Source organism: Entelurus aequoreus, linkage group LG12 (assembly GCF_033978785.1).
Source record: "Entelurus aequoreus isolate RoL-2023_Sb linkage group LG12, RoL_Eaeq_v1.1, whole genome shotgun sequence".
NCBI lineage: Eukaryota > Metazoa > Chordata > Actinopteri > Syngnathiformes > Syngnathidae > Entelurus > Entelurus aequoreus.
Window position 1 is genome coordinate 9,957,585 of NC_084742.1, and position 24,399 is coordinate 9,981,983.

General features: G+C 39.7%; 1 protein-coding gene across 6 annotated transcripts in view; it reads right to left on the bottom strand.

Annotated features, from left to right (window-relative positions):
• Window positions 1-16,307, bottom strand: part of grip1 (glutamate receptor interacting protein 1) — a 34,816-nt gene extending 18,509 nt beyond the window's left edge. For 2 of the 6 annotated variants that reach the window (XM_062064615.1, XM_062064614.1), the window contains exon 1: window positions 7,161-7,373. In XM_062064615.1, coding sequence (XP_061920599.1) covers window positions 7,161-7,296 — 136 coding nt within the window. In that variant the 5' untranslated portion in view covers window positions 7,297-7,373. Of the gene's footprint in view, window positions 1-7,160; window positions 7,375-16,192 lie in introns of those variants that run through there. The other 4 variants (XM_062064611.1, XM_062064613.1, XM_062064612.1 and 1 more) reach the window with 4 other exon arrangements.
• Between the last annotated feature and the right edge of the window lie 8,092 nt (window positions 16,308-24,399).

The window sequence follows — 24,399 nt, forward strand, 5'->3', positions numbered from 1 at the left end:
CCTCTTTGACCAAGGTTGGACATATTTGGTGTTTTTAGGACAGAAAGTGGAGCAGTTCCACCAAGTACACGTCATGTTCTAATAATGAACAGACACTAACTCATCTGTGTGTGTGTGTGCACTTGTGTGTGTGCGGTCTTGAATGCCAACAAGCGGATGAGATCATGTGACCAAATAAGACACGGTGAGTAAAGGCGTGATCTTATTGTGCTTCACACACACGAACACACACACCTCCGCCGTGCTCATTGTGTTTGTGAGCAGGTGCTCGATTTTAAGCCAATAAGCAAATTAGATAATGCGTGTACAAACATGGTGTCAGTTAGCCGCGTGGCCCTGATATCATTCTGCCTCATTAATATGCAAATGTGTGCGCCCTGACGTTTTTAACGTGGAACCACATCATGTACATGTGTGACAGCTCTGGACGGGCGTTGCCTGAGGATTCAAAGTAACACCTTTTACACAAAGCCTGTCAAAAAAAATGATTGATGTATTGATATTTACTACAGGAGTATACAACTTTACAATCAATACACTGCATTGTATTCAAATGTGTTTGTTTAACTGGGAATGTGTCTTGACAGCTGCACACGGTTTTCTTTTTAAAGGAGTCATATCATGATTTTTTTCCTACATTTATACACTTTATTGTGGTCTACATAACATGTAATGGTGGTTCTTTGTCAAAAAAATGTGCTGTCATTGTTTTTCACACTTTTAAGAGGCTGAGTTGTTTGATGCAAATGAACCTCTCCTCACCACGCCCCCTTGTGGTCAGTAAGCATTCGCCCCCGCCCGGCAGACATATTTTGTATTTTTTTTGCTTTCTTGCTTTTGTTGTGCCCTATGGACATCGGTGACCGCCACAAGCAATCTGTTTTGAGTGACTTTCACCACAACACAACGTCCAAGATGATATAGAGAGGCCAGCGGCTCACTGTGTTTAATTGTCGGCAACAAGGAGGATGCGCGGTTGGACGAAAGCGAGGAACGAAACCACGCTGACGAACAAGTCTGAAACTATACGCTGACTAAAGTTATACTTCTACAGAGTCTGCAACTTTGTAATGCTAGATCCTGGACGCATACATGGGTATATTGACAATGAAAGGCTTTTCTATACTATATCATGTAAATAACTCTGCTGCATGGCTGCTTCGAGTTGTAAACAACAGAGGCTATAGGCTATCAACTGCGCTAAGTGCGACATTGAGGACGGTGAAGCATTTGTCTTACATTATAAGGCTAAGTTAGCTACACAACAAACCAAGCTAACATTGCTAAAGTATCTTTAAGACATTTTTAACCTACCGTTATTACTTAAGGTTTCATAGTCTCCCACATTGCCGTAAATAGTAGTCATCGAGGCCGTCATTAAACATAGTTTTTTGGAAAATCCATCTTTATACTGGCGCAGGTTTCTGAAGCAGGACTCTTTAAAGTGCTTTGCCCACACGAAGAGAGACTTTGTCCTAATTGAAGGTGCATTGCCAATAATCATACAAGTTAAAAGTAAGGCACTTTCTTACTTCAGATGAGGCTGAAAGTGTGTGTAGTGACGTGTGCGACTTAAAACAAACAACTGAGAATTTTTGGTCTTCTGTCGTACGATGGGCATTTTGTCGTTCTGACTACAAATGCTCAAACATTAAATAAAATGGCGGACTAACGCAAAGACCTTTGGTTAAGCCTTTACCATATAGACATATCCGCAGACGTCACAGGTCTGACAAACGTCACAGGTTTGATTTCACATGTTCAGGACTTACGCAGATCCCATACAGAGCCAACATTTCAACATCAATGGCATTAATCGAAAAAACGAAAGCGATTACCAAAGCAATAGATAGTAAAAAAAGTGTGATGCTGCAGTGTTTATTGATCAAACAAAAGCATTTGACAAAATTACTCATAATATCTTAATAAACCAATTAGAACAATATGGTAACAGTCTTAAACTGGGCAAGAAGCAACTTAACCAACAGGAAGCAATTCGTGAAGACAGGAAAACACACTTCTACAGAGCTGAATACATCTTTTGGCATACCTCAGGGATTAATACTGGGACCAGCGTTGTTCAATCTTTATATTAATGTCATTTGTAAAGTTACAAAGGACTTAAAGTTAGTATTATTTGCGGATGACCTGACTACGTTTTGTTCAGGACAGAACGCACAGAAGCTAATACAAATAGTAATAGAAGAAATGACCAAATTAAAAAGATGGTTTGACAAAAACAGACTATCCTTGAATCTCAGTACAACTAAAATAATGCTTTTTTCAAAGTCAAACACAAAGAGTAAAAAAAAACACATTTGTGGGTGGAATAATAGACGATATAATAAACTGGAAATCTCACGTAAAAAATAAACATCATAAAGTAGAAAGAAACATGTCAATAACGAATAAAGCAAAATATGTTTTGGACAAAAAAACACTCCATATTCTCTACTGCTCGCTCATGTTACAATATCTTGAGTTATTGTGTTGAAATATGCTTAAAATTATCAAAATATGTAAATATTAAATGTTATTATAAATATGCCTGTTGCTACATTACCATATATATATACTTACATCATGTTTATAAAACCCTAATGGAGGTGTTTGAATGTGTTTTTAAGGGCTCTACAGGCAGAATTTAATGGCTTCCATAGGCTCCATTGTAAGCTGACTTTTGATTGAATTTATTTAATATCCATCCATCCATCCATTTTCTACCGCTTGTCCCTTTTGGGGTCGCGGGGGGTGCTGGAGCCTATCTCAGCTGCATTCGGGCAGAAGGCGGCGTACACCCTGGACAAGTCGCCACCTCATCACAGGGCCAACACAGATAGACAGACAACATTCACACTCACATTCACACACTAGGGCCAATTTAGTGTTGCCAATCAACCTGAATTTATTTAATATTTAGAATGCATTAAAAAAAATCCATCCGTCGTCATGTCTTTTATAATGATTGTGAACGATAGGCAAAATTCCCCCCCAAAAAGTGCAGCTCCCTGTAATAAGACCTTTGACGTATCAGTATGTGGAATTAAATTTTGGAATGGATTAAGCAAATAAATTAAACAAAGCACTAATATGATTCAGTTTAAAGTACAAAAAATGTGATAATCTCATTAATCTCCTAGGTAAACCATAAACTACTTAACTATTTATTTATGAGAACTTTAAATTAGTGTGTATATGTTTATAGGTCGAATATTAATTTATGTACTTCATATTTGTTCTAGGGCTGCAACAACTAATCGATTAAATCGATTAAAATTGATTATAAAAATAGTTGCCGATTAATTTAGTCATCAATTCGTTGGATCTATGCTATGCGCATGCGCAGAGGCTATTTTATTTTATTTATTTTATTTTTTAAATATATATTTATTTATTTAATTTTTTTAATAAACCTTTATTTAAAAACTGCAACATTTACAAACAGCTGAGAAACAATAATCAAATTAAGTATGGTGCCAGTATGCTGTTTTTTTTCTCAATAAAATACTGGATAGGATAGAAATGTAGTTTGTCTCCTTTATCCGATTATTAATCGATTAATCGAAGTAATAATCGACAGATTAATCGATTATCAAATTAATCGTTAGTTGCAGCCCTAATTTGTTCATTTACTTATTGTATATTAATGTATTTACTCAACATGTCAATGGGATAAAACTGCTATGATACAAAAAGGGGTGGGATTAAATAAGCTCTGCTTCTTTCTACTACTTTTCAGAAATTCTGTACTGGAACAACTGGAAATATGTTATGTATTACATTGTAATTGTATTGTATGCATGTTCGAAATGAACTGAAACTGCTACACACAAGCAGGTACCATCAGGTTAGAAAAGTTGGTGTTGCATAATAGGACCCCTTTTAGGTGTAGAAATAAACTACACTATATTGCCAAAAGTATTTGGCCACCCATCCAAATGATCAGAAACAGGTGTCCTAATCACTTGGCAGGTGTATAAAACATATACACCTGCCACAGGTGTATAAAGTCAAGCACTTAGGCATGGAGACTGTTTCTACAAACATTTGTGAAAGAATGGAACAAGCGTGGAACTGTCATAGAATGCCAACTGTGCAACAAATCCAGTCGTGAAATTTCCTCGCTCCTAAATATTCCAAAGTCAAATATCGGCTTTATTATAAGAAAATGGAAGAGTTTGGGAACAACAGCAACTCAGCCACAAAGTGGTAGGCCACGTAAACTGACAGAGGATGCTGAAGCGCATAGTGCAAAGAGGTCGCCGACTTTCTGCACAGTCAGTTGCTACAGAGCTCCAAACTTCATGTGACCTTCCAATTAGCCCACGCACAGTACGCAGAGAGCTTCATGGGGGTGTGGGATTGTTTCTCAGGAGTTGGGCTTGGCGCCTTAGTTCCAGTGAAAGGAACTTTGAATGCTCCAGGATACCAAAACATTTTGGACAATTCCATGCTCCCAACCTTGTGGGAACAATTTGGAGCGGGCCCCTTCCTCTTCCAACATGACTGTGCACCAGTGCACAAAGCAAGGTCCATAAAGACATGGATGACAGAGTCTGGTGTGGATGAGCTTGACTGGCCTGCACAAAGTCCTGATCTGAACCCAATAGAACACCTTTGGGATGAATTAGAACGGAGACTGAGAGCCAGGCCTTCTCAACCAACATCAGTGTGTGACCTCACAAGTGCGCTTTTGGAAGAATGGTCGAAAATTCTTATAAACACACTTTGCAACCTTGTGAACAGCCTTCCCAGAAGAGTTGAAGCTATAATAGCTGCAAAAAGTGGACCGACATCATATTGAACCATATAGGTTAGGAATGGGATGGCACTTCAAGTTCACATGTGAGTCAAGGCAGGTGGACAAATATAGTGTACAACAAAGTGTTTTATTGAGACCGACAATAACTAAAAAATGAACATATATTTTTCCCACTAAAAGGAAGTCTGCTCAAGTTCAGTCAGTTTTAGCTCGGCACACCCGTCAAACATATAAATGTAGCGCACACACACACACACACACACACCCACACACACCCACACACACACACACACACACACACACACACACACACACACACACACACACACACAAACACACTCTTGAGTGTACAGGCCAACAGTCCTTGGCTGAGAAGACACGACTTGCTGACAAGTACAAAAAAGCTGAAGAGACTAGAGACCTCACTCTCACACACACACACACACACACACACACACACACACACACACACACACACACACACACACACTGGTTATCATTTGGAATGGGGACCAAGTTTATGATCATCACTTGTGGGGACCACCCTTTCTACCGGTTGTGGAGGCATAAAAAAAAATGAGGTAAAATGGCCACTGCCCAGTTAGCTCATACACGTCTTTAAATCTCTGGATTGATGAAGTAATGTGCTCATCATTCTTACTGGGGACCCTGGGGAAAAAGAGTTAATACGGTTCATGGGGACCAAATTTTAATAATTTTGCATAATTCACACAAATTTGTACGTGACTACTGAGGACTATTTAAAAAAAAAAAAAGGGAAAATGTGCAAATGTCTCACACTCAAACTAACCAGTAAACATGTTTTATGGGCCAAAGCTTAAAAATCACTTAAGCATCTTCAGAATGGATCTGACTATCATTGAAAAAGGTTTCCCTTTAGGGGACCTGTTTTTTTGTCCCCATACCGTCAGAGGTCCCCTAAAGGTGACTGTGTAAATCAGGGGTGTCCAAACTTTTTCCACTGAGGGCCGCACACGGAAAAATTAAAGCATGTGGGGGCCATTTTGATATTTTTCATTTTTAAACCATTACAAAATATATGCCCTTTTTATTTATTTTACCTTTAGGGGTCCCGGGGACCATAAAGGGTCTCAGTCATTAAAATGTTAAAAATAAGTCAGATTATTATTATTTTTTAATTATTTAGCGCTTACAGTAAATATCTATATCAACTTCAAGTTGATATAAAGTAATACAAATTAAAAAAGAATGTTTTATGGCTTTTCTGTCAAAAACAATTTAGTTTTTTTTTTATAGTAAAACTGAAATATGCAGTATTTAGTAATAGGAGCCCTAAAAGATCAATAATATATTTTTGAGTAATCACAGTGAAAAGATAAATAAAAAATCACTAAATATATTTGGGATCCAAAAGGTGCCCCACTCATAAAGTGATACATTTTTAATTAGGTTTTTCTTTCACTTTCAACACTTAAGTTACGAGATCAACTTCAGATATATCTGTCCATTTTATGCTGGAACTATTATTTTTTTTGTTTTATGCGCTTTTATCAAAGAAAACTTTGAAGTTTTTATATGGCTACTACACAATACATGCAATATTTACCACATAAAACATTTTAAAGTGAAATATTTGAAGTAATTGGAGCCCTGAAAATAATTCATTATAACATGGATTTTTTGTCATTATTTTTTTTTTTTTGAGCAATGGCAAAAAAAGAAAAATGAAGAAAGACAAAATAAAAGAAAAACAGCCTGCATGGCAGCTTTTGTGTCAACATTGCAACTTTTTCTCGTTAGATTTCACCTCATTCCACTTTTTTTAATGTTCTTTTTTGTTTTTACAGTAGTATTTCCAGAATGTGTGGCGGGCCGGTAAACAATTAGCAGCGGGCCGCAAATGGCCCCCGGGCCGCACTTTGGACACCCCTGGTGTAAACAGAGCGATGTCCCCATTAAGTACGCATTGCCAGAGCACACGTACACACACACACACACACACACACACACACACACACACACACACACACACAGCCAGCTTTGCGACTGGTTCTGTAAGGCATGCTTGGAGAAGTTTGGTCCCCAAAATCTAGAAGAGGTTTAACACGGCCGGGTGACCGCTTACCTGACCAGTAGTGTTATCTTAAACAAGAAGCGTTCACAACAGTGATGAACAAAGTTTCACACAACCACTGTAGTGTGGGTGTATGTGTGGGTGTGTGTGTGTGTGTTGTGTAGCTGACTAGCAAACGGTGTGTCAGGCTTCAAAGGTAGTTGTTAACATTCCATCCACACTTGTTATTAGGAACAAAACACCTGGTGGCCCCCTCACCTGCATACCTGCTCGTCTAACACACAACAACGTCACAGTCAGACACACACGGTCCATGTGTGTGTGTGTGTGTGGCTAACTCACTCAGAAGGTGTGTGTTGTACTTGCTAGTGTACAAGTAAACGTCCTCGTAGCCTTCCTGGTAGTCTTCCTCCGCCCGGTACCGCCTCCCCCCGCGCCTCCTCCCCAGCAGGCGCAGCAGAGCCAGAAAGCGCTCCATCAGCACAAGCGGGCCGACGGCACGGCTAGTAGCAACGGGAGCTAACAACAAGCGTCATTCCACACAAAGAAAGTGAGCTCACGTTTCATCTTTGAGTGCTGCTCTCTCTCTTACACACACACATGCAAGCACCCACTCTCTGCAGCCTCCCTCGCCTCCTCCTCTCAGCTCCTGGCGCATCTCACCAACTCAGCCAATCACGGCACTCGCAGCACACACACTCACCACTCTTCCATCACACGTTGTGTGTGAAAGTGTGTGCGTGTGGGAAATATGCACATGAAGAGTCAGGATACAAGACTTTTCCTTCCTTTTTTCCTTCCTTCCTCTCTTTTATGTCGCCTCACTTGCATCCTTTGCACCTATGATTCCTTTCCTCTTAAATCCCACTTGCCCCTCTATTGTCTCTCGCACTCACACCTACACACACACACACATACAAAGTCGTCATTCCAGTAAATGAGGGAGGGGCTCCTTTACTCATGAGAGAGGTAAAGTCAATAAGGAAACTAGGAAAGGAAGTAAGCTTTCAACCAGAGTCAGTTTTCTAGCTTCTAAAAGAAAGTGTTCACCTGTTCAAACCAACAGCTGACACACACACTCTGTATATAACTGTGACCTTTCACCTGTGGCACTGACACACCATGATTGACAGCTGGTGAGACGGTGTGTGAAAGTAATGACCTCTGACCTCTACGCTGTCAGGGCACTTCCTGGATCTAATGTTCTCCTGCGGGCACGCACAGTGACACACCTGATTGACTGTTGTCTAATACAACTTGGTCAAGTAAATCCTAGTCTAATACAACTTTGTCAAGTACAACCTTGTCTGGTAGAACTTGGTCGAGTACAGTCCTTCTCAAGTAGGGAGGTAGGGCCGCATGTGACCCTGCGGAACATGCTTTTTTTTGCCGTACCAGAATATGACGAAGCGTATGTAGCACTGTAACCACGGTGGGAGACGAGGAAAGACCGGTGTGTTGTTTCCTTTAATGGTAATAAACTTACAATGTTATGCAGAGGTATAGTTATAATAAATGTATTGACAAATTATACTATTTATAGTTTAGTTAGTGGTGGTGGGGGGTCTAGTGCAACCTACTCTAATATAATTTGGTGTAGTTACCTACTCTAGTACAACTTTGTTTAGTACAACCTAGTCTAATATAACTTAGTCTAGTATAACCCAACTTTGTCCAGTATCAGATAGAAAAGCGCTATATAAATGTAATCCATTATTATTATTATTATTATTATTATAACCCAGTCTAATATAATTGGATCTAGTAGAACCTACTGTAGTATAACTCGGTCTAGTATAACCTAGCCTAGTACAACTCAGTCTAGTACAGGGGTCGGCAACCTAAAATGTTGAAAGAGCCATATTGGAGCAAAAATACAAAAACAAATCTGTCTGGAGCCGCAACAAATTAGAAGCCATATTACATACAGATAGTGTGTCATGAGATATACATTAAATTGAGATGACTTAAAGGAAACTAAATGAGCTCAAATATAGCTACAAATGAGGCATAATGATGCAATATGTACATATAGCTAGCCTGAATAGCATGTTAGCATCGATTAGCTTGCAGTCATGCAGTGACCAAATATGTCTGATTAGCACTCCACACAAGTCAATAACATCAACAAAACTCACCTTTGTGTATTCACGCACAACGTCAACAGTTGGGTGGACAAAATGAGACCGAAAAAGAAGTGGCATAAAACACGTCCTAGGAAGTCGGAGAAAGTTATACATGGAAACAAACTAAAGGTGAGTTCAAGGACCGCCAAAATTAGTAGGACAAAACGGCGCTTGCCAAATACTCGAATCAGTGAAGCATGTTTAATATAAACAATGTGATTTATAACAATTAGGGAGGTTTGTGTCATGTTTGTCCTCATACAGAAAACCATATTAAAACAAAAAGTATATTTTTTTCCCCTCATCTTTTTCCATTTTTCATACATTTTTGAAAAAGCTTCAGAGAGCCACTAGGGCGGCGCTAAAGAGCCACATGCGGCTCTAGAGCCGCGGGTTGCCGACCCCTGGTCTAGTATAACCTACTATAGTGTAACTTTTTCTAGTACAACCTAGTCTAATATAATTTGGTCTAACATAACCTAGTCTAGTAGAACTTAGTCTACTGTAACCTACTCTAGTACAACTTTGTCCAGTACAAACTAGTCTAATATAACTTGGTTATGTATAACCTAGTCTAACACAACTATGTCCTGTAGAACCTAGTATAACATGATGTAATAAAATTTTATTGAGTACAACCTCGTCTAGTACAACTTGGTGTAGTATAAAATAGTCTAATACACTTTGGACTTGTACAACCTTGTCTAATATACCTTGGTCTAGTATTATCTAGTCCAGTGTTTTTCAACCACTGTGCCGCGGCACACTAGTGTGCCGTGAGATATAGTCTGGTGTGCCGTGGGAGATTATCTAATTTGGGTTAAAAATATTTTTTGCAAACCAGTAATTATAGTCTGCAAATGATGTGTTGTTGTTGAGTGTCGGTGCTGTCCAGAGCTTGGCAGAGTAACCGTGTAATACTCTTCCATATCAGTAGGTGGCAGCCGGTAGCTAATTGCTTTGTAGATGTCGGAAGCAGCGGGAGGCAGCGTGCAGGTAAAAAGGTATCTAATGCTTAAACCAAAAATAAACAAAAGGTGAGTGCCCCTAAGAAAAGGCATTGACGTTAAGGGAAAGCTATGCAGAACGAAACTAAAACTGAACTGGCTACAAAGTAAACAAAAACCGAATGCTGGACGACAGCAAAGACTTACTGTGGAGCAAAGACGGCGTCCACAATGTACATCCGAACATGACATGACAATCAACAATGTTCACACAAAGAAGGATAAAAACAACTGTATAATAGTCTTGATTCCTAAAACAAAGTAGATGCGGGAAATATTGCTCAAAGGAAGACATGAAACTGCTACAGGAAAATACCAAAAAAAGTGAAAAAGCCACCAAAATAGGAGCGCAAGACAAGAACTAAAACACTACACACAAGAAAACAGCAAAAAAAACTCAAAATAAGTCACTGCGTGATGTGACAGGTCGTGACAGTACACCTACTTTGAGACAAGAGCTATAGTGATGCATGGTTGGTTATGGTTTAAAGTAATATCCAACAATTGCGACAACGACTTTTTACTGTCAACCGATTTTCATTTTTTAATGATTTGTGATGGTGGTGTGCCTCCGGATTGTTTCAACGCAAAAAATGTGCCTTGGCTCAAAAAAGGTTGAAAAACACTGATCTAGTCTAGTAAACCTGATATACTTTAAATGAAGTGAAGTGAAGTGAATTACATTTATATAGCGCTTTTTCTCAAGTGACTCAAAGCGCTTTACATTGTGAAACCCAATATCTAAGTTACATTTTAAACCAGTGTGGGTGGCACTGGGAGCAGGTGGGTAAAGTGTCTTGCCCAAGGACACAACGGCAGTGACTAGGATGGCGGAAGCGGGGATCGAACCTGCAACCCTCAAGTTGCTGGCACGGCCGCTCCGCCAACCGAGCTATACCGTCCCGAACTAAAAAAAACTTGTTCTAATACAACTTGGTCTAGTACAACCTACTGTAGTATAACTCTGTCTAGTATAACCTAGTCAAGTACAACTCAGTCTAGTATAACCTAATCTAGTATACTTTTTCTAGTACAAACAAGTCTAATATAACTTGGTCTAGTATAACCTAGTCTAACATAACTTTGTCCAGTAGAACCTAGTCAAATATAATTTGGTCTAGAATAACCTATTGTAGTAGAACTTGGTCTAGTTTAACCTAGTAAAGTAGTACAGTCTAGGTCAACCTAGTCTACAACCTAGTTTAATATAACTTGGTCTAGTATTATCTGGTATAACATGATCTAAAAAAAAAACTTTGTACAACATAATCTAATATAACTTGGTCTAGTATAACCTAGTCTAGTATAACTTCGTCTAATATAACCTGATCTAGTATAACTTGGTCTAATATAACCTAGTCTAACACAACTTTGTCCAGTAGAACCTAGTCTAATATAATTTGGCCAAGTATAACCTTTTCTCGTAAAACTTAGTCTCGTACAACTTGGTCGAGTATGACCTAGTCTAGTAGAACATTGGTCTAGTTTAACCTAGTCTACTACAACTTTGTCTAGTACAGTCCTTCTCAAATAGTGGGGCAGGCATACAACTTGGTCTGTACAGCTAGGTCTGGTATAACATGATCTAGTAAAACTGTATATAGTACAACCTAGTCTAGTACGACTTGGTCTAGTACAACCTAGTCTAATATACCATGCTTTCGTATGATCTAGTTGAGTAAACTTCGTCTAGTATAACATGATCTAGTATAACTTGGTCTAATATAACCTAGTCTAACACAACTTTGTCCAGTAGAACCTAGTCTAATATAATTTGGCCAAGTATAACCTTTTCTCGTAAAACTTAGTCTCGTACAACTTGGTCAAGTATGACCTAGTCTAATAGAACATTGGTCTAGTTTAACCTAGTCTACTACAACTTTGTCTAGTACAGTCCTTCTCAAATAGTGGGGCAGGCATACAACTTGGTCTGTACAGCTAGGTCTGGTATAACATGATCTAGTAAAACTGTATATAGTACAACCTAGTCTAGTACGACTTGGTCTAGTATAATACAACTTGGTCTAGTACAACCTAGACTAATATACATTTATCTCGTATTATCTAGTTGAGTAAACTTAGTCTAGTATAACATGATCTAGTAAAACTTTGTCGAGTATAACCTAGTCTAATATAACTTGGTCTCGTATTATATAGTCGAGTAAACTTAGTCTAGTACAGGGGTTCCCGAACTACGTCCCGCCCGCGGGAAGTCTCAAGTTTTTTGTTTTTTTCGTCCTTTCTAATCTATTTTCTACCGCTTGTTACTCTCGGGGTCCTCTAGCCGGTCAGGCAAATCATATTGTCTAAAAATGCATTTTCCCATCGATAACGTGACATCATCCCGCTAGCGGCGCAGTGTCGGGCGAGCGTGCACACGCACCGCACTCTTTTAGTCAATTAGTGCGTGAGGAATATATATATATATATATATATATATATATATATATATATATATATATATATATATATATATATATATATATATATATATATATATATATATATATACATATATATATATATATATATATATATTAGGGGTGTGGGAAAAAATCGATTCGAATTCGAATCGCGATTCTCACGTTGTGCGATTCAGAATCGATTCTCATTTTTTAAAAATCGATTTTTTTATTTTTATTTTTTATTTAAAAAAAATTATTTTTTATTTGTATTTTTTTTATTAATCAATCCAGCAAAACAATACACAGCAATACCATAACAATGCAATCCAATTCCAAAACCAAACCCGACCCAGCAACACTCAGAACTGCAATAAACAGAGCAATTGAGGAGACACAAACACGACACAGAACAAACCAAAAGTAGTGAAACAAAAATGAATATTATCAACAACAGTATCAATATTAGTTACAATTTCAACATAGCAGGGATTAAAAATCCCTCATTGACATTATCATTAGACATTTATAAAAAAAAAATTAAAAAAAAGAACAATAGTGTCACAGTGGCTTTCACAAAGATAAAATAAGTCATATTTTTGGTTTATTTAATAGTTAAAACAAATTTACATTATTGCAATCAGTTGATAAAACATTGTCCTTTACAATTATAAAAGCTTTTTACAAAAATCTACTACTCTGCTTGCATGTCAGCAGACTGGGGTAGATCCTGCTGAAATCCTATGTATTGAATGAATAGACAATCGTTTTGAATCGGGAAAAAATCGTTTTTGAATCGAGAATCGTGTTGAATTGAAAAAAAATCTATTTTGAATCGAATCGTGACCCCAAGAATCGATATTGAATCGAATTGTGGGACACCCAAAGATTCATAGCCCTAATATATATATATATATATATATATATATATATATATATATATATATATATATATATATATATACACACACACACACACACACACACACACACAGCCCGGCCCTCGGCCCAATATTTTTAACCTAATGCGGCCCCCGAGTCAAAAAGTTTGGGGACCCCTGGTCTAGTAAAACTTTGTCTAGTACTACCTAGTCCAGGGGTCGGCAACCTTTACCACTCAAAGAGCCATTTTGGCAAGTTTCACAAATTAAAGAAAGTAATGGGAGCCACAAAAAAAAAATTTAAATTTAAAATGAAAAACACCGCATACAAAGCTTAAATGCTTTGTGCTATGTTAACCAGGGGTCTCCGACACACGCACCGGCACGCACTTTAATGTGGAAATTTGATGTTAGTGCAGCCCACGAGTTTTGAATGAATGGCGCTTGATAGCGTCATACTTGCCAACCCTCTCATTTTTCCCGGGAGACTCCCGAATATCAGAGCGTGATGACACTGCATTTGGCGCCCTCTACGGTCTGCCCTAACAGTGTACCTGCTCGACCACACATAGAATGCAATTTCAGCTTACTCACGTAAGTGACAGCAAGGCGTACTACCTCAGCAGCCACACATCTTACACTGACGGTACCAATACCCAGAATCCCTTGCAGCCCTAACTCTTCCGCTCAACCAACGCACGGAGAGGGGGGGGTTGATGTGTGGGGGGATTTGGTGGTAGCTGGGGTGTATAATGTAGACCGGAAGAGTTAGGGCTGCATGGGATTCTGGGTAATGGTTGTGTTGTGTTTATGTTGTGTTACGGTGGGATGTTCTCCAGAAATGTGTTTTTCATTCTTTTTTGGTGTGGGTTCACAGTGTGGCGCATATTTGTAACGTAACAATATTAAAGTTGTTTGATACGGCTACCGTCAGTGTAAGCTGTATGGCTGATGAGTAAGTATGCTTTGTTGTCTCCTGTATGTGCAATTAATAACAACATGCAACATGTGGCTGGACTGGCACACTGTATGTAAATGCTATAGAGGACAATTACTGCAGTGCAATTAGGGCATGCCCTTTATTTAGTAATTAGAGTGTAAATAGGATTATTATTTCCCTGGGAGTAATCTATGAGAGACACTGAGATCCATAAGTCTCCTGGGAAAATCGGGGGGGTCGGCATGTATGTAGCTGAGCTGCATCAGAGTGATCAAGGAGCCGCATGCGGCTCCGGAGCCGCGGGTTGCCGACCCCTGACCTAGTCTAATACAACTTGGTCTAGTATAACCTGATCTCGTACAACTTGGTCTAGTACAACCTTGTTTAGTAGAACTTGATCTATTAGAAACTTGTGTCGCATTGGCTAGTTGAACTTTGTGTAGTAGAACTATAGTAGAAGCTTATCTAGTAGAACTTAATGTAGTAGAACTTGGTCTACTAGGAGCTATCATCTTTCGTTGGTGACTACCAATACTTACTAGAACTGTACATACAGTATATTCTATATTGTATACTTACAGTGTGTAAAGAAAATGAGTAATTGAGAGTATATATACTGTATATATACATATATATACATCAAATATTCAGTAGGTACAACTAAGAGAGAAGATGAGCTGCAGGACGACACTGACTGATGTTGGAGAGGGAGGCGGCTGCTAAAAATGACCATAAAAGGCCTCATTTGCATTAATGTCTCTCGGTAACGCTATTGGACGCCCGGCTGAGTGTGTGTTTAATCGTGTTCTCTACCCTCCACACACACACAAAGAGCAGCTTAATGCTGTCTCCCCCTGCTGGTGGCTGTGACAAGATGCACTGACACGTAGTCTGTCATCTCTGTGTAAAATAGGCCATAAGTGGCAGGTAGCCATGACTTGATGAAGCCCGAGGGACACTTTGGACATCTTCTTATGGACCAACTTGAATCCAAATGGACACACACAAACGTGGCCTGCAGGGTCGTGCACGCACACACACACACACACACACACACACACGGCACATGCATGAGGCCGCTGCCAGGCGACAAAGCCAGAAGAGGTGCAGCACCTCTCCAGCGCGCTCTCGTTGGCACACCACGTGGAAGGTGAACAAGCTTTCACACTCACAACAACTGCACACGCACACGTTCACTAAAGAGGAGTGTGTGTGCGCGTGTGTGTGTGTGTGTGTAGTGTATGCATGCTGGGTTTGTTCAGGCAGAAAATGACAATGTGTGCTTGATGCCGGCAGCATCACTGTCCACCTGGACACTACACAGAGCTGTGTGTGTGTGTGTGTATATACGTGTGTGTGTGTATTATGGTGCAACAAATGAATAACACAAGTCTACAAAAGTAGAAATGTTAACACTTCCACCACTCACACACACACACACACACACACACACACGTTGTCCTTTAAGAGGTGCTGACGTGACATGATGTGACTTCCATCCCATAATGAACATCCCGCCATGATGACTTTGCAGCGAGAGCAGCTTTTTACTTTCAACACTGTGTCCATTGGTAAGGCCAAGGGTCAGCGGCGTTGCACCCGAGATCTTCCACACCTAAGTCCTCCAAGCATACAATATAATACTGTATATGATAAGAAAAGACAGTAGACACAAGATGACACGTTTACTATTCTGCTGCCAAGCTAAAAAGGTATACATCTTCGAAGGTTGGTTTTTGACTTGCATATATATTTATTATGTATATAATGTATAGCATAAGATGATAATGTGGTCATCAAAGTCATCAATATGATCATGAGTGACTCTCACCTGCATGTGCACAGAGATAAATGATCATAATTGCTTTCCTCTTGAGTAGATAATGACATCATTATTAATAATGTTGCTGACAGCACGTAAAGCGTCATTGTAATGTGCAGTGACGTTAATATTACATTGAAGGATGGTGACGTTTGACCTCACATGTAACGGCACACACACACACACACACACACACCGTGCACACGCTCACGTCCCATCCAAACGCCGGTCCCGGGAGCCCGGTGCCGGCTCGCCGGTGTCCTGACCTGGGGGCCGGCGTGAGGTGCTCCTAGCACGGCCAGGAGGGCAGCGAGGGGGTCGGCCTGCTAGCTAACCCGCTGACTATGCTAACGTGACGCGCCGTCACGTCACGTCACGTTAGTTAAGCTCAAGGCCAGCACGCGCGCTCGGCGTCAACTTTCCCGCGTGTGCGCGTCAAGCTGCGCCGGCGTGATCCGAGGCCACGCTGCGCGCGCCACAGTTTGTGCCGGTACACTCGCACACGCACACGCACACGCACACATGTACGGAGCACACACACCCACACGTAGGGAACGCTCGCGGTTCGGTAGGTCCGGTTGTTACCTCCTTCCTGGTCCGGTTGCAGACAGGCCGGGATGTTCTTCTTCCAGCCGGGCATAATGCACCTCAGGGCGGATAGGGAGTCCAGGGCGGCCCTCTAGTAGACACCCAGCAGCAGCAACAACATGGCTAGTTAGCTTGTAGCTTGTAGCTAGTAGCGTCGTCTTCCTCCCTCTCTCTCCCCCCTTCTACTTCACATCGGCACGCGAGCCCCCCGCCCCCTCCTCACTATCTCTCTCTCCCCCTCACTTGTGTGTGCGTCGCTCGACCCCCTCCCCCTCCTGTAACCATCCTTGCGCCCACGGTGGTCTCAGGGGGAGGGAGGGGAAGGTGACGTGATGACGTCATAAGAAGCCACTGGATTAGTACAATAAATATATATTTTATTCCGCTTGTCATAGTGTCTTTAATGAACAGTCATAATTGGTGTTCTCCTTCAACACACACACACACACACACACATTCTTGTCTGGACTGGCTTCTCAGGAATTTAACCCTCTAGACCAGTGGTTCTTAACCTTGTTGGAGGTACCGAACCCCAGCAGTTTCATATGCGCATTCACCGAACCCTTCTTTAGTGAAAAATAAAATGTTTTTTTTTTTTCAAATTCAAGACAAAGTTATATGTTTTTGGTAACACTTTAGTATGGGGAACTTATTCTAAGTAACGAAGACTTAATTTAGATTTATTTGGACACTAGGGGAACATATTCTAAGTAATAAAGTCTTAATTTAGAGTGTTTTGGTTAGGGTCAGGGTTAGAGGGTTAGGGTAATAAGGCATTAATAAGTACTTAATAATGACTAGTTAAGAGCCAATATGTTACTAATTTGCATGTTAATAAGCAACTAATTAATGGTGAATATATGTTCCTCATACTAAAGTGTTACCATGTTTTTTTTTACTGGTATCACCTTGTTCAAACAACAAAACCAACACAGTGCATAAGCCAGTGGTGTCCAAAGTGTGGCCCGGGGGCCATTTGCGGCCCGCAGCTAATGTTTTACCGGCCCGCAGCACATCATTCTAAAAATACTAAAACATTTTTTAAATAAAAGAGCAAATAGGTGAAATGTAATCAGAAAAAGTTGCATTGTTGAATCTAATAACACTTTTTTTTTTAAATAATTTATAAAAAATAATAATGAATCAAAATCAATGTTGCTATGAATTATTGACTGATTTTAGGACAAAAAGGACATAAATACAAATAAAAAAACGTGAAAAATATGAAAATTATTTTTTTTTAAATACATACTAATTATATAGTAATACTAATTATTATATTGATTGTTATTATGAATATACTAAACTAATTACATTATATTTTATCTGAACCTGTTATAGAGATTTAAATGTTGATTGTAAAAATAAAAAATAAAAAAAGCAAAAAAAAAAAGCATGATCTTTTTGAGTGGGGCGCTTTTGGATCCCCAAGAATTTTATTGGAATTAAAAAATCAATTTTGCTATTAATTATTGACCTATTTAGGGATCCAATTACTTCACATCAAATATTCCACTTTGAAAATATTTTTGGGGAAAATACTGTATATTTTATATTTTTGCCCCAAAAAATAGGATTTTGACAAAAAGCTCATAAAATGTAAAAAACAAAAAACAAAAAAAACAAAAAACAAAATATATATATATATATATATATATATATATATATATACATATATATATATATATATATATATATATATATATATATATATATATATATATATATATATATATATGTATATATTCAACTTCATATTTGAAGTTCGATCAGCTTCAAATATATATATATATATATATATATATATATATATATATATATATATATATATATATATATATATATATATATATATATATATATATATATATTTGAAGCTGATCGAACTTCAAATATGAAGTTGAATTAGAGATTCAAGCGTTTAATAAAAAATAAATAATATATGACTTATTTTTAACCTTTTTTAAGACTGAAACCCTTCTGGGTCCCTAGGACCTAACTTGAGGGAGGCCCAAAGGTTAAACAAAAAAAAGTGTATATTGTATAGGTTTTGAAAATGAAATTATATCAAAATGACCCCCGCGTGCTTTGATTTTTCAGTGTGCGGCCCTCAGTGGTAAAAGTTTGGACACCCCTGGCATAAGCTCACAACAAATTACACACCTGCAAATCAGTCAGCTGTTACCGTATCCGTAATACGCCGATAGGGAGAAGTTTGTATTTACACGATGAGTCAAGTGTGTTTTGACCTTCGCCGAACCCCTGAGGCCGCCTCACCGAACCCCTAGGGTTCGATCGAACCCAGGTTAAGAACCACTGCTCTAAACACACTTTAGATGGAATTTTTGTTGCAAAGTTGACATTTAACTCGGTGGTTAACAAATGCACTATAACAACTTCTTGCTGTCATGATGAAGATTGAAGATGGAGGATGATGATGGTACAGTAGAGAGATGGCGCTAAGAAAAGAGGCAGTGGAGTGGAACACTGTGTCTGACCTCAATATGGACTCTTTTCATTCATTCATTCATTCATTCATGTTCCTATTGTTATGATTCACACCCGAGGCTCTCTCTGCATTGTTACTGCCATCAAGTCATCCACATGCTGCCGCGAGGTGACATCATACGCAAATACGGTGTTATCTTTCACTGTTAAGGCAATTAAATTGTTATACGTATCCAGTGATTATACTATAAAGTTATTTTCCATTTAACTTCACCAGTTTTAGATTATTTTTATTCAAAATCGCTGAATTTTCACATTTGCCGTTCAAATACTGAGAAGAGACGGTGCGGTGATCAGCAGCCAGTTGAGGCATGTCACTACGTTGTGCCTCAATATGGATTGCGGACTCGGCTAACTGCTGGCCTGCTGTGCAGTGAGACCGTATTGCTATATGAACTATATTATACATTTCCATAGTTTAGTTAGCTGAGGTATATAATGTACAGTGTATTTTGTCAACAACTGTATGTGTGTAAGTATTTCTTGTGCTGAGCAATCATAAAACTGCTGCGAAGACGCACTGGCTGAGGCTCGCAGTAATCCCGCCTCCTTGTGCTGGTTAATGCACCCCCGCCGTAGAATGCACCCCCCGACGGGAGTGCCACATCAACCAAAGCCCACACCCAAACCCTCCACGTGCAAGACAGAATCCACCCAAAAAAGTCATTCAACATGAAGCCAAAAAGTGCAAAAACAACAATGTCCGCGCTGGAGGAGCCGCGAATGACTGCAGGGCCACACCATTAGGTACACCTGAAGACTGCAGCACGGCTTTCATATTTCATTCATTCACAACTCCTCCAACACGAACACCACTGTTCCCGCACCCCCCGGCCTCCCACCAAACAACTTCTCTAAAGAGATTAAATCTTGCACGTGGAAAGTTTAAGTGTGGGCTCCAGTTGATACAACACTCGCGTCAGGGGGCGCACCCCACGGCGGGGGTGCACCAATCCAGCACAACAGCGGCGCATGGACTTCATTTATAAGTAAAGGTAAGACCATAATAACGTTTTTTTTAATTAAATGTGCTTTTTTGAGTGCTACAGTTTGTATGTGTAAAGTTAAAGTTAAGTTAAAGTACCAATGATTGTCACACACACACTAGGTGTGGTGAAATTCTGCATTTGACCCATCCCTTGATCACCCCCTGGGAGGTGAGGGGAGCAGTGGGCAGCAGCAGCGCCGCGCCCGGGAATAATTTTTGGTGATTTAACCCCCAATTGCAACCCTTGATGCTGAGTGCCAAACAGGGAAGAATGCTGGTACGAGCTTTTAAACATAACCCGTTAACTGCTGCCAATCAAATGGTGAATAAGATACTCTTTAGGGTTCATATGTTTGTAAATCTGACTGTGATGAAGTCAGTGCCTCACCAGCCATGAACCTCACCGCACGTCACTGGTACAAAATGTGGCTGCTAGACTTTTGACAAGAACAAGAAAGTTTGATCATATTACGCCTATACTGTATATACCTCTATAGACCTATATAAATATATATCTATATATATATATATATATATATATATATATATATATATATATATATATATATATATATATATATATATATATATATATATATATATATATATATATACCTATACTGGCTCACCTGCACTGGCTTCCTGTGCACTTAAGATGCAACTTTAAGGTTTTACTACTTACGTATAAAAAACTAAACAGTCTAGCTCCATCCTATCTTGCTGTTTGTATTGTGCCATATGTTCCGGGAAAGAAATCTATACTTTCAAAGAACTCCGGTTTATTAGTGATTCCCACAGCCCCCAAAACATTTTTTGGGCTTTAGAGCGTTTTCTATTCGGGCTCCAGTACTTTTGAATGCCCTCCCGGTAACATACAGAGATGATACCTCAGTAGCAGCATTTAAGTCCCATCTTCAAACTTTAAAATAAACCCCTTTTTAGACCAGTTGATCTGCTGTCTCTCTTTTCTGCTCTGCCCCCCTCTCCTGCGTGGAGAGGGTATCAGGGGACCACGGAGGACGCGCTAGCTGTTCCAAATCGGGACCCCGGATGGACCAGTCCTCTTTGCATCTGTAGGTGACGTCTCTGCGCTGCTGACTTGTCTCCGTTCAAGATGATCCCCTGCTGGCCTCCCGATGGACTGGACGTTCACATGAAGTCAGGACCCTGGGTGGACCACTCCTTATGCATCAGTCGGTGACGTCTCTGCGCCCTGACGTGTCTACGTGCAAGAGGATCCCCTACTGGCCCCACTATGGACTGGACACTCACATTATTAACTAGATCCACTCGACATCCATTGCACCGGTGACCCAGAGGGGGTCCACACATCTGCGGTTTCTTTCAAGGTTTCTTGTTGTTCCCATTGGGTTGATTTTTTTCTTGCCCTGATGTGGGATCTGAGCCGAGGATGTCGTTATGGCTTGTGCAGCCCTTTGAAACATTTGTGATTAATGGCTATATAAGTAAACTTTGATTGATTGATGGATTGTAGTCAACCTTTGACCCTGACGCACCTCACAGCATGTTTGTGCTTATCGCTGCTATCTGTGGACCTGTGTGGTAATGCAATACTAGCTGCTGTATAAATGATAAACATAAATGACCATTCATAAATTTCTATAGCGTGCCATGATTCTTATAGTCATGGGTGGGCTGGAGTCTATCCCAGCTGACTTTAGGCGAGAGGTGGGGAACACCTTGGACTAGTCACCAGCCAATCACAGGACACTCTTTGATTTACTGCTCTGTGTGCCTTGTAATTGCCCAAAGGGGACAAATTAAGTTTTTTGAATTAAACTTAATTGAATATATACCGTCCAAAAACAGTCTAATGTTGTTTTTAAGCATATTTTACTTGTTTTTGGCCTAAATTGAGCATTTTCAAGCATAACAATGGCTAAATTAACTAAAAATATAAATATTACTGTAGTATTGGCCAGTAGATGAGACCCAAACCAATCAGACTGCGCTGTTTAGTATCCTGGCCACTGATTGGCTCTGCCTTGGGCAGCATTAGTAATTGCATTAAACGGGTGTAAAGGTGACTATGCTATGTGGGTGTTATTTCATCTTCTAGAGCAGTGTTAGGCCTAGATGGCTGCCAAAAAATATCTGTTCCCAGCTGTGGTCCATATAGGCCGCAACGGTACTCAGTACAATTTTGCACCACTTGTGGCAGTAATGACAATATTAAACAAAAAGTCTGGCGCTAAAGATTCTTAAGCGCAAAAAATATGACTAAAGTGGTGAAGCTGTGTTTTCATTTGCCCTTTACATTCATGGACAGTTTATTTCAGAAACATATATCTTATTATTGATTTAGTTAGAATGTATTTATTTTAGCACTGCTTAGCTGTACAGTGTGTCAATTTATTTTGTATCAGTTTTTATGAGTCCTTGCTTTTGCAGTATATTTGATTAGTATTTTTAATCAGTCTAACCTAAGCCTTGATAACAATCGTTGTGATTTACCCATATCATTTGACAAGGTTGTAAACTTTCTAAGTAAAATATCAATAATTATTGAACATGAACACAATCGGTGTTGATATTTGAGTGGGCCCCCAGACCCTTTGTAGTGGAATAGTTGGGCCCCGATGTCAAAAAGGTTTTAGCACCCTGGGTCTAGAACAGGGGTGTCAAAGTCAATGAATGAATTTTCTATGGCCCCCGGGAAGATATTTGATTAGTATTAGAACCGGCCCGCAGGCCACTGCCGCCTGCTGCTGTTTTGCACGCACCAATACTCCATCAGTGTTGGCGCTAGGAATTTTCAAAATGGGGTCCCAGGGACACCATCAAGTCATAAAAATGGGGTCCCACAGTACATTTTTGGGGTCCCACTTTTTTGTAACCGTTTTGAAAACAAATGATAAATGTATGCATTATCCTGTTATATCTCACATTCTATATTGTGTTTTGGAAAAAGGTTGTCATAAATGTTACTTAATTCATTTTTTATTTTTTTTTATACAAAAGAAAACACATTTTTATGCATATGTAAATGTATTCAGTTATGAACATTCATTCACTTTCTTCTTTCCTTCATGGATCTAAGCTTTACCACTGCCAATATTTTTGTCTATATTTTTATTATTTTCAGAATGTGTTTGTTCTATTTTTGGCCAAAGTAAGACAAAAAAATCAATCTGAAGTTGTCTTTATTTTTTGGTTTTAATGCCATGATTTTAATAGCCCGGGAATCATTTTTTGGTGATTTAACCCCCAATTCCAAACCTTGATGTTGAGTGTCAAGCAGGGAGGTAATGGGTCCCATTTTTATAGTCTTTGGTATGATCTCACCACCTACCGATCTCAGGGCGGTTCAATCAATCAATCAAAGTTTACTTATATAGCCCTTAATCACGAGTGTCTCAAAGGGCTGCACAAGCCACAACGACATCCTCGGCTCAGATCCCACATCAGGGCAAGAAAAAACTCAACCCAATGGGATGACAATGAGAAACCTTGGAGGGGACCGCAGATGTGGCTCTGCAATGGCTCTATCAATGTTTTCCTGGCTAGCAGTCCCTCCGTTAAAATCCTTAGGTGAAGTGTGTCTCTCTTTACTAGCTTCGTCGAAGCATCTTGCTTTTGTAGCTGTTTTGGGCAGTAGATGGGATCTTTAATCCAAGACACAACTTACATTTGACTAAAATGTTCTTTTCTTTGTGCTCGACAAAAGAAAAGTAGTGAGAATATCTACATGTTAAGAAACTCGGCTTCGGCTCCGACATGATGTCTTGTTAGTAAACACAGACACGCCCACCCGGCCCCACACACACCCACACAGAGCGCGCCTCTTCTCTTCCTTGTGACAGAAGGACGACACTGCAGCGCTCCAATGAAACACACTCAGATCTTCTCAGTTTCTAGCCAATACTGTATAAAAAATAACGTAAAATAACGCAGTAACGTATCATGTAGTAACGGTAACTGAGTTACTGAATATAAAAAATAACGCGTTAGACTACTTGTTACCGCCGTTACTTTGTAACGCGTTAGTCCCAACACTGCTTACTACACCCACACACGACATGATTAGCCATTGTGTGTTACATTCCTCTTTAGGGTGGCGTGGCTCAGATGCTGGAGCGGTCCACCAGACACTTGAGGGTTCATGGTCCGAATCCAGCTTGCGACATCTTGGTCTGTTGTGTCCTTGGGCAAGACACGTCATAAATATATTTCACATCAACTTCTTCATCCGGCAAGGACAAGTCACAGGTGGAGAAAATCCTCAGTGCTGAACTCTGTAGAACATGCACCTGGCTCGCTGACAACAAGCTATCCATACACTTGGGTAAAACGTAATC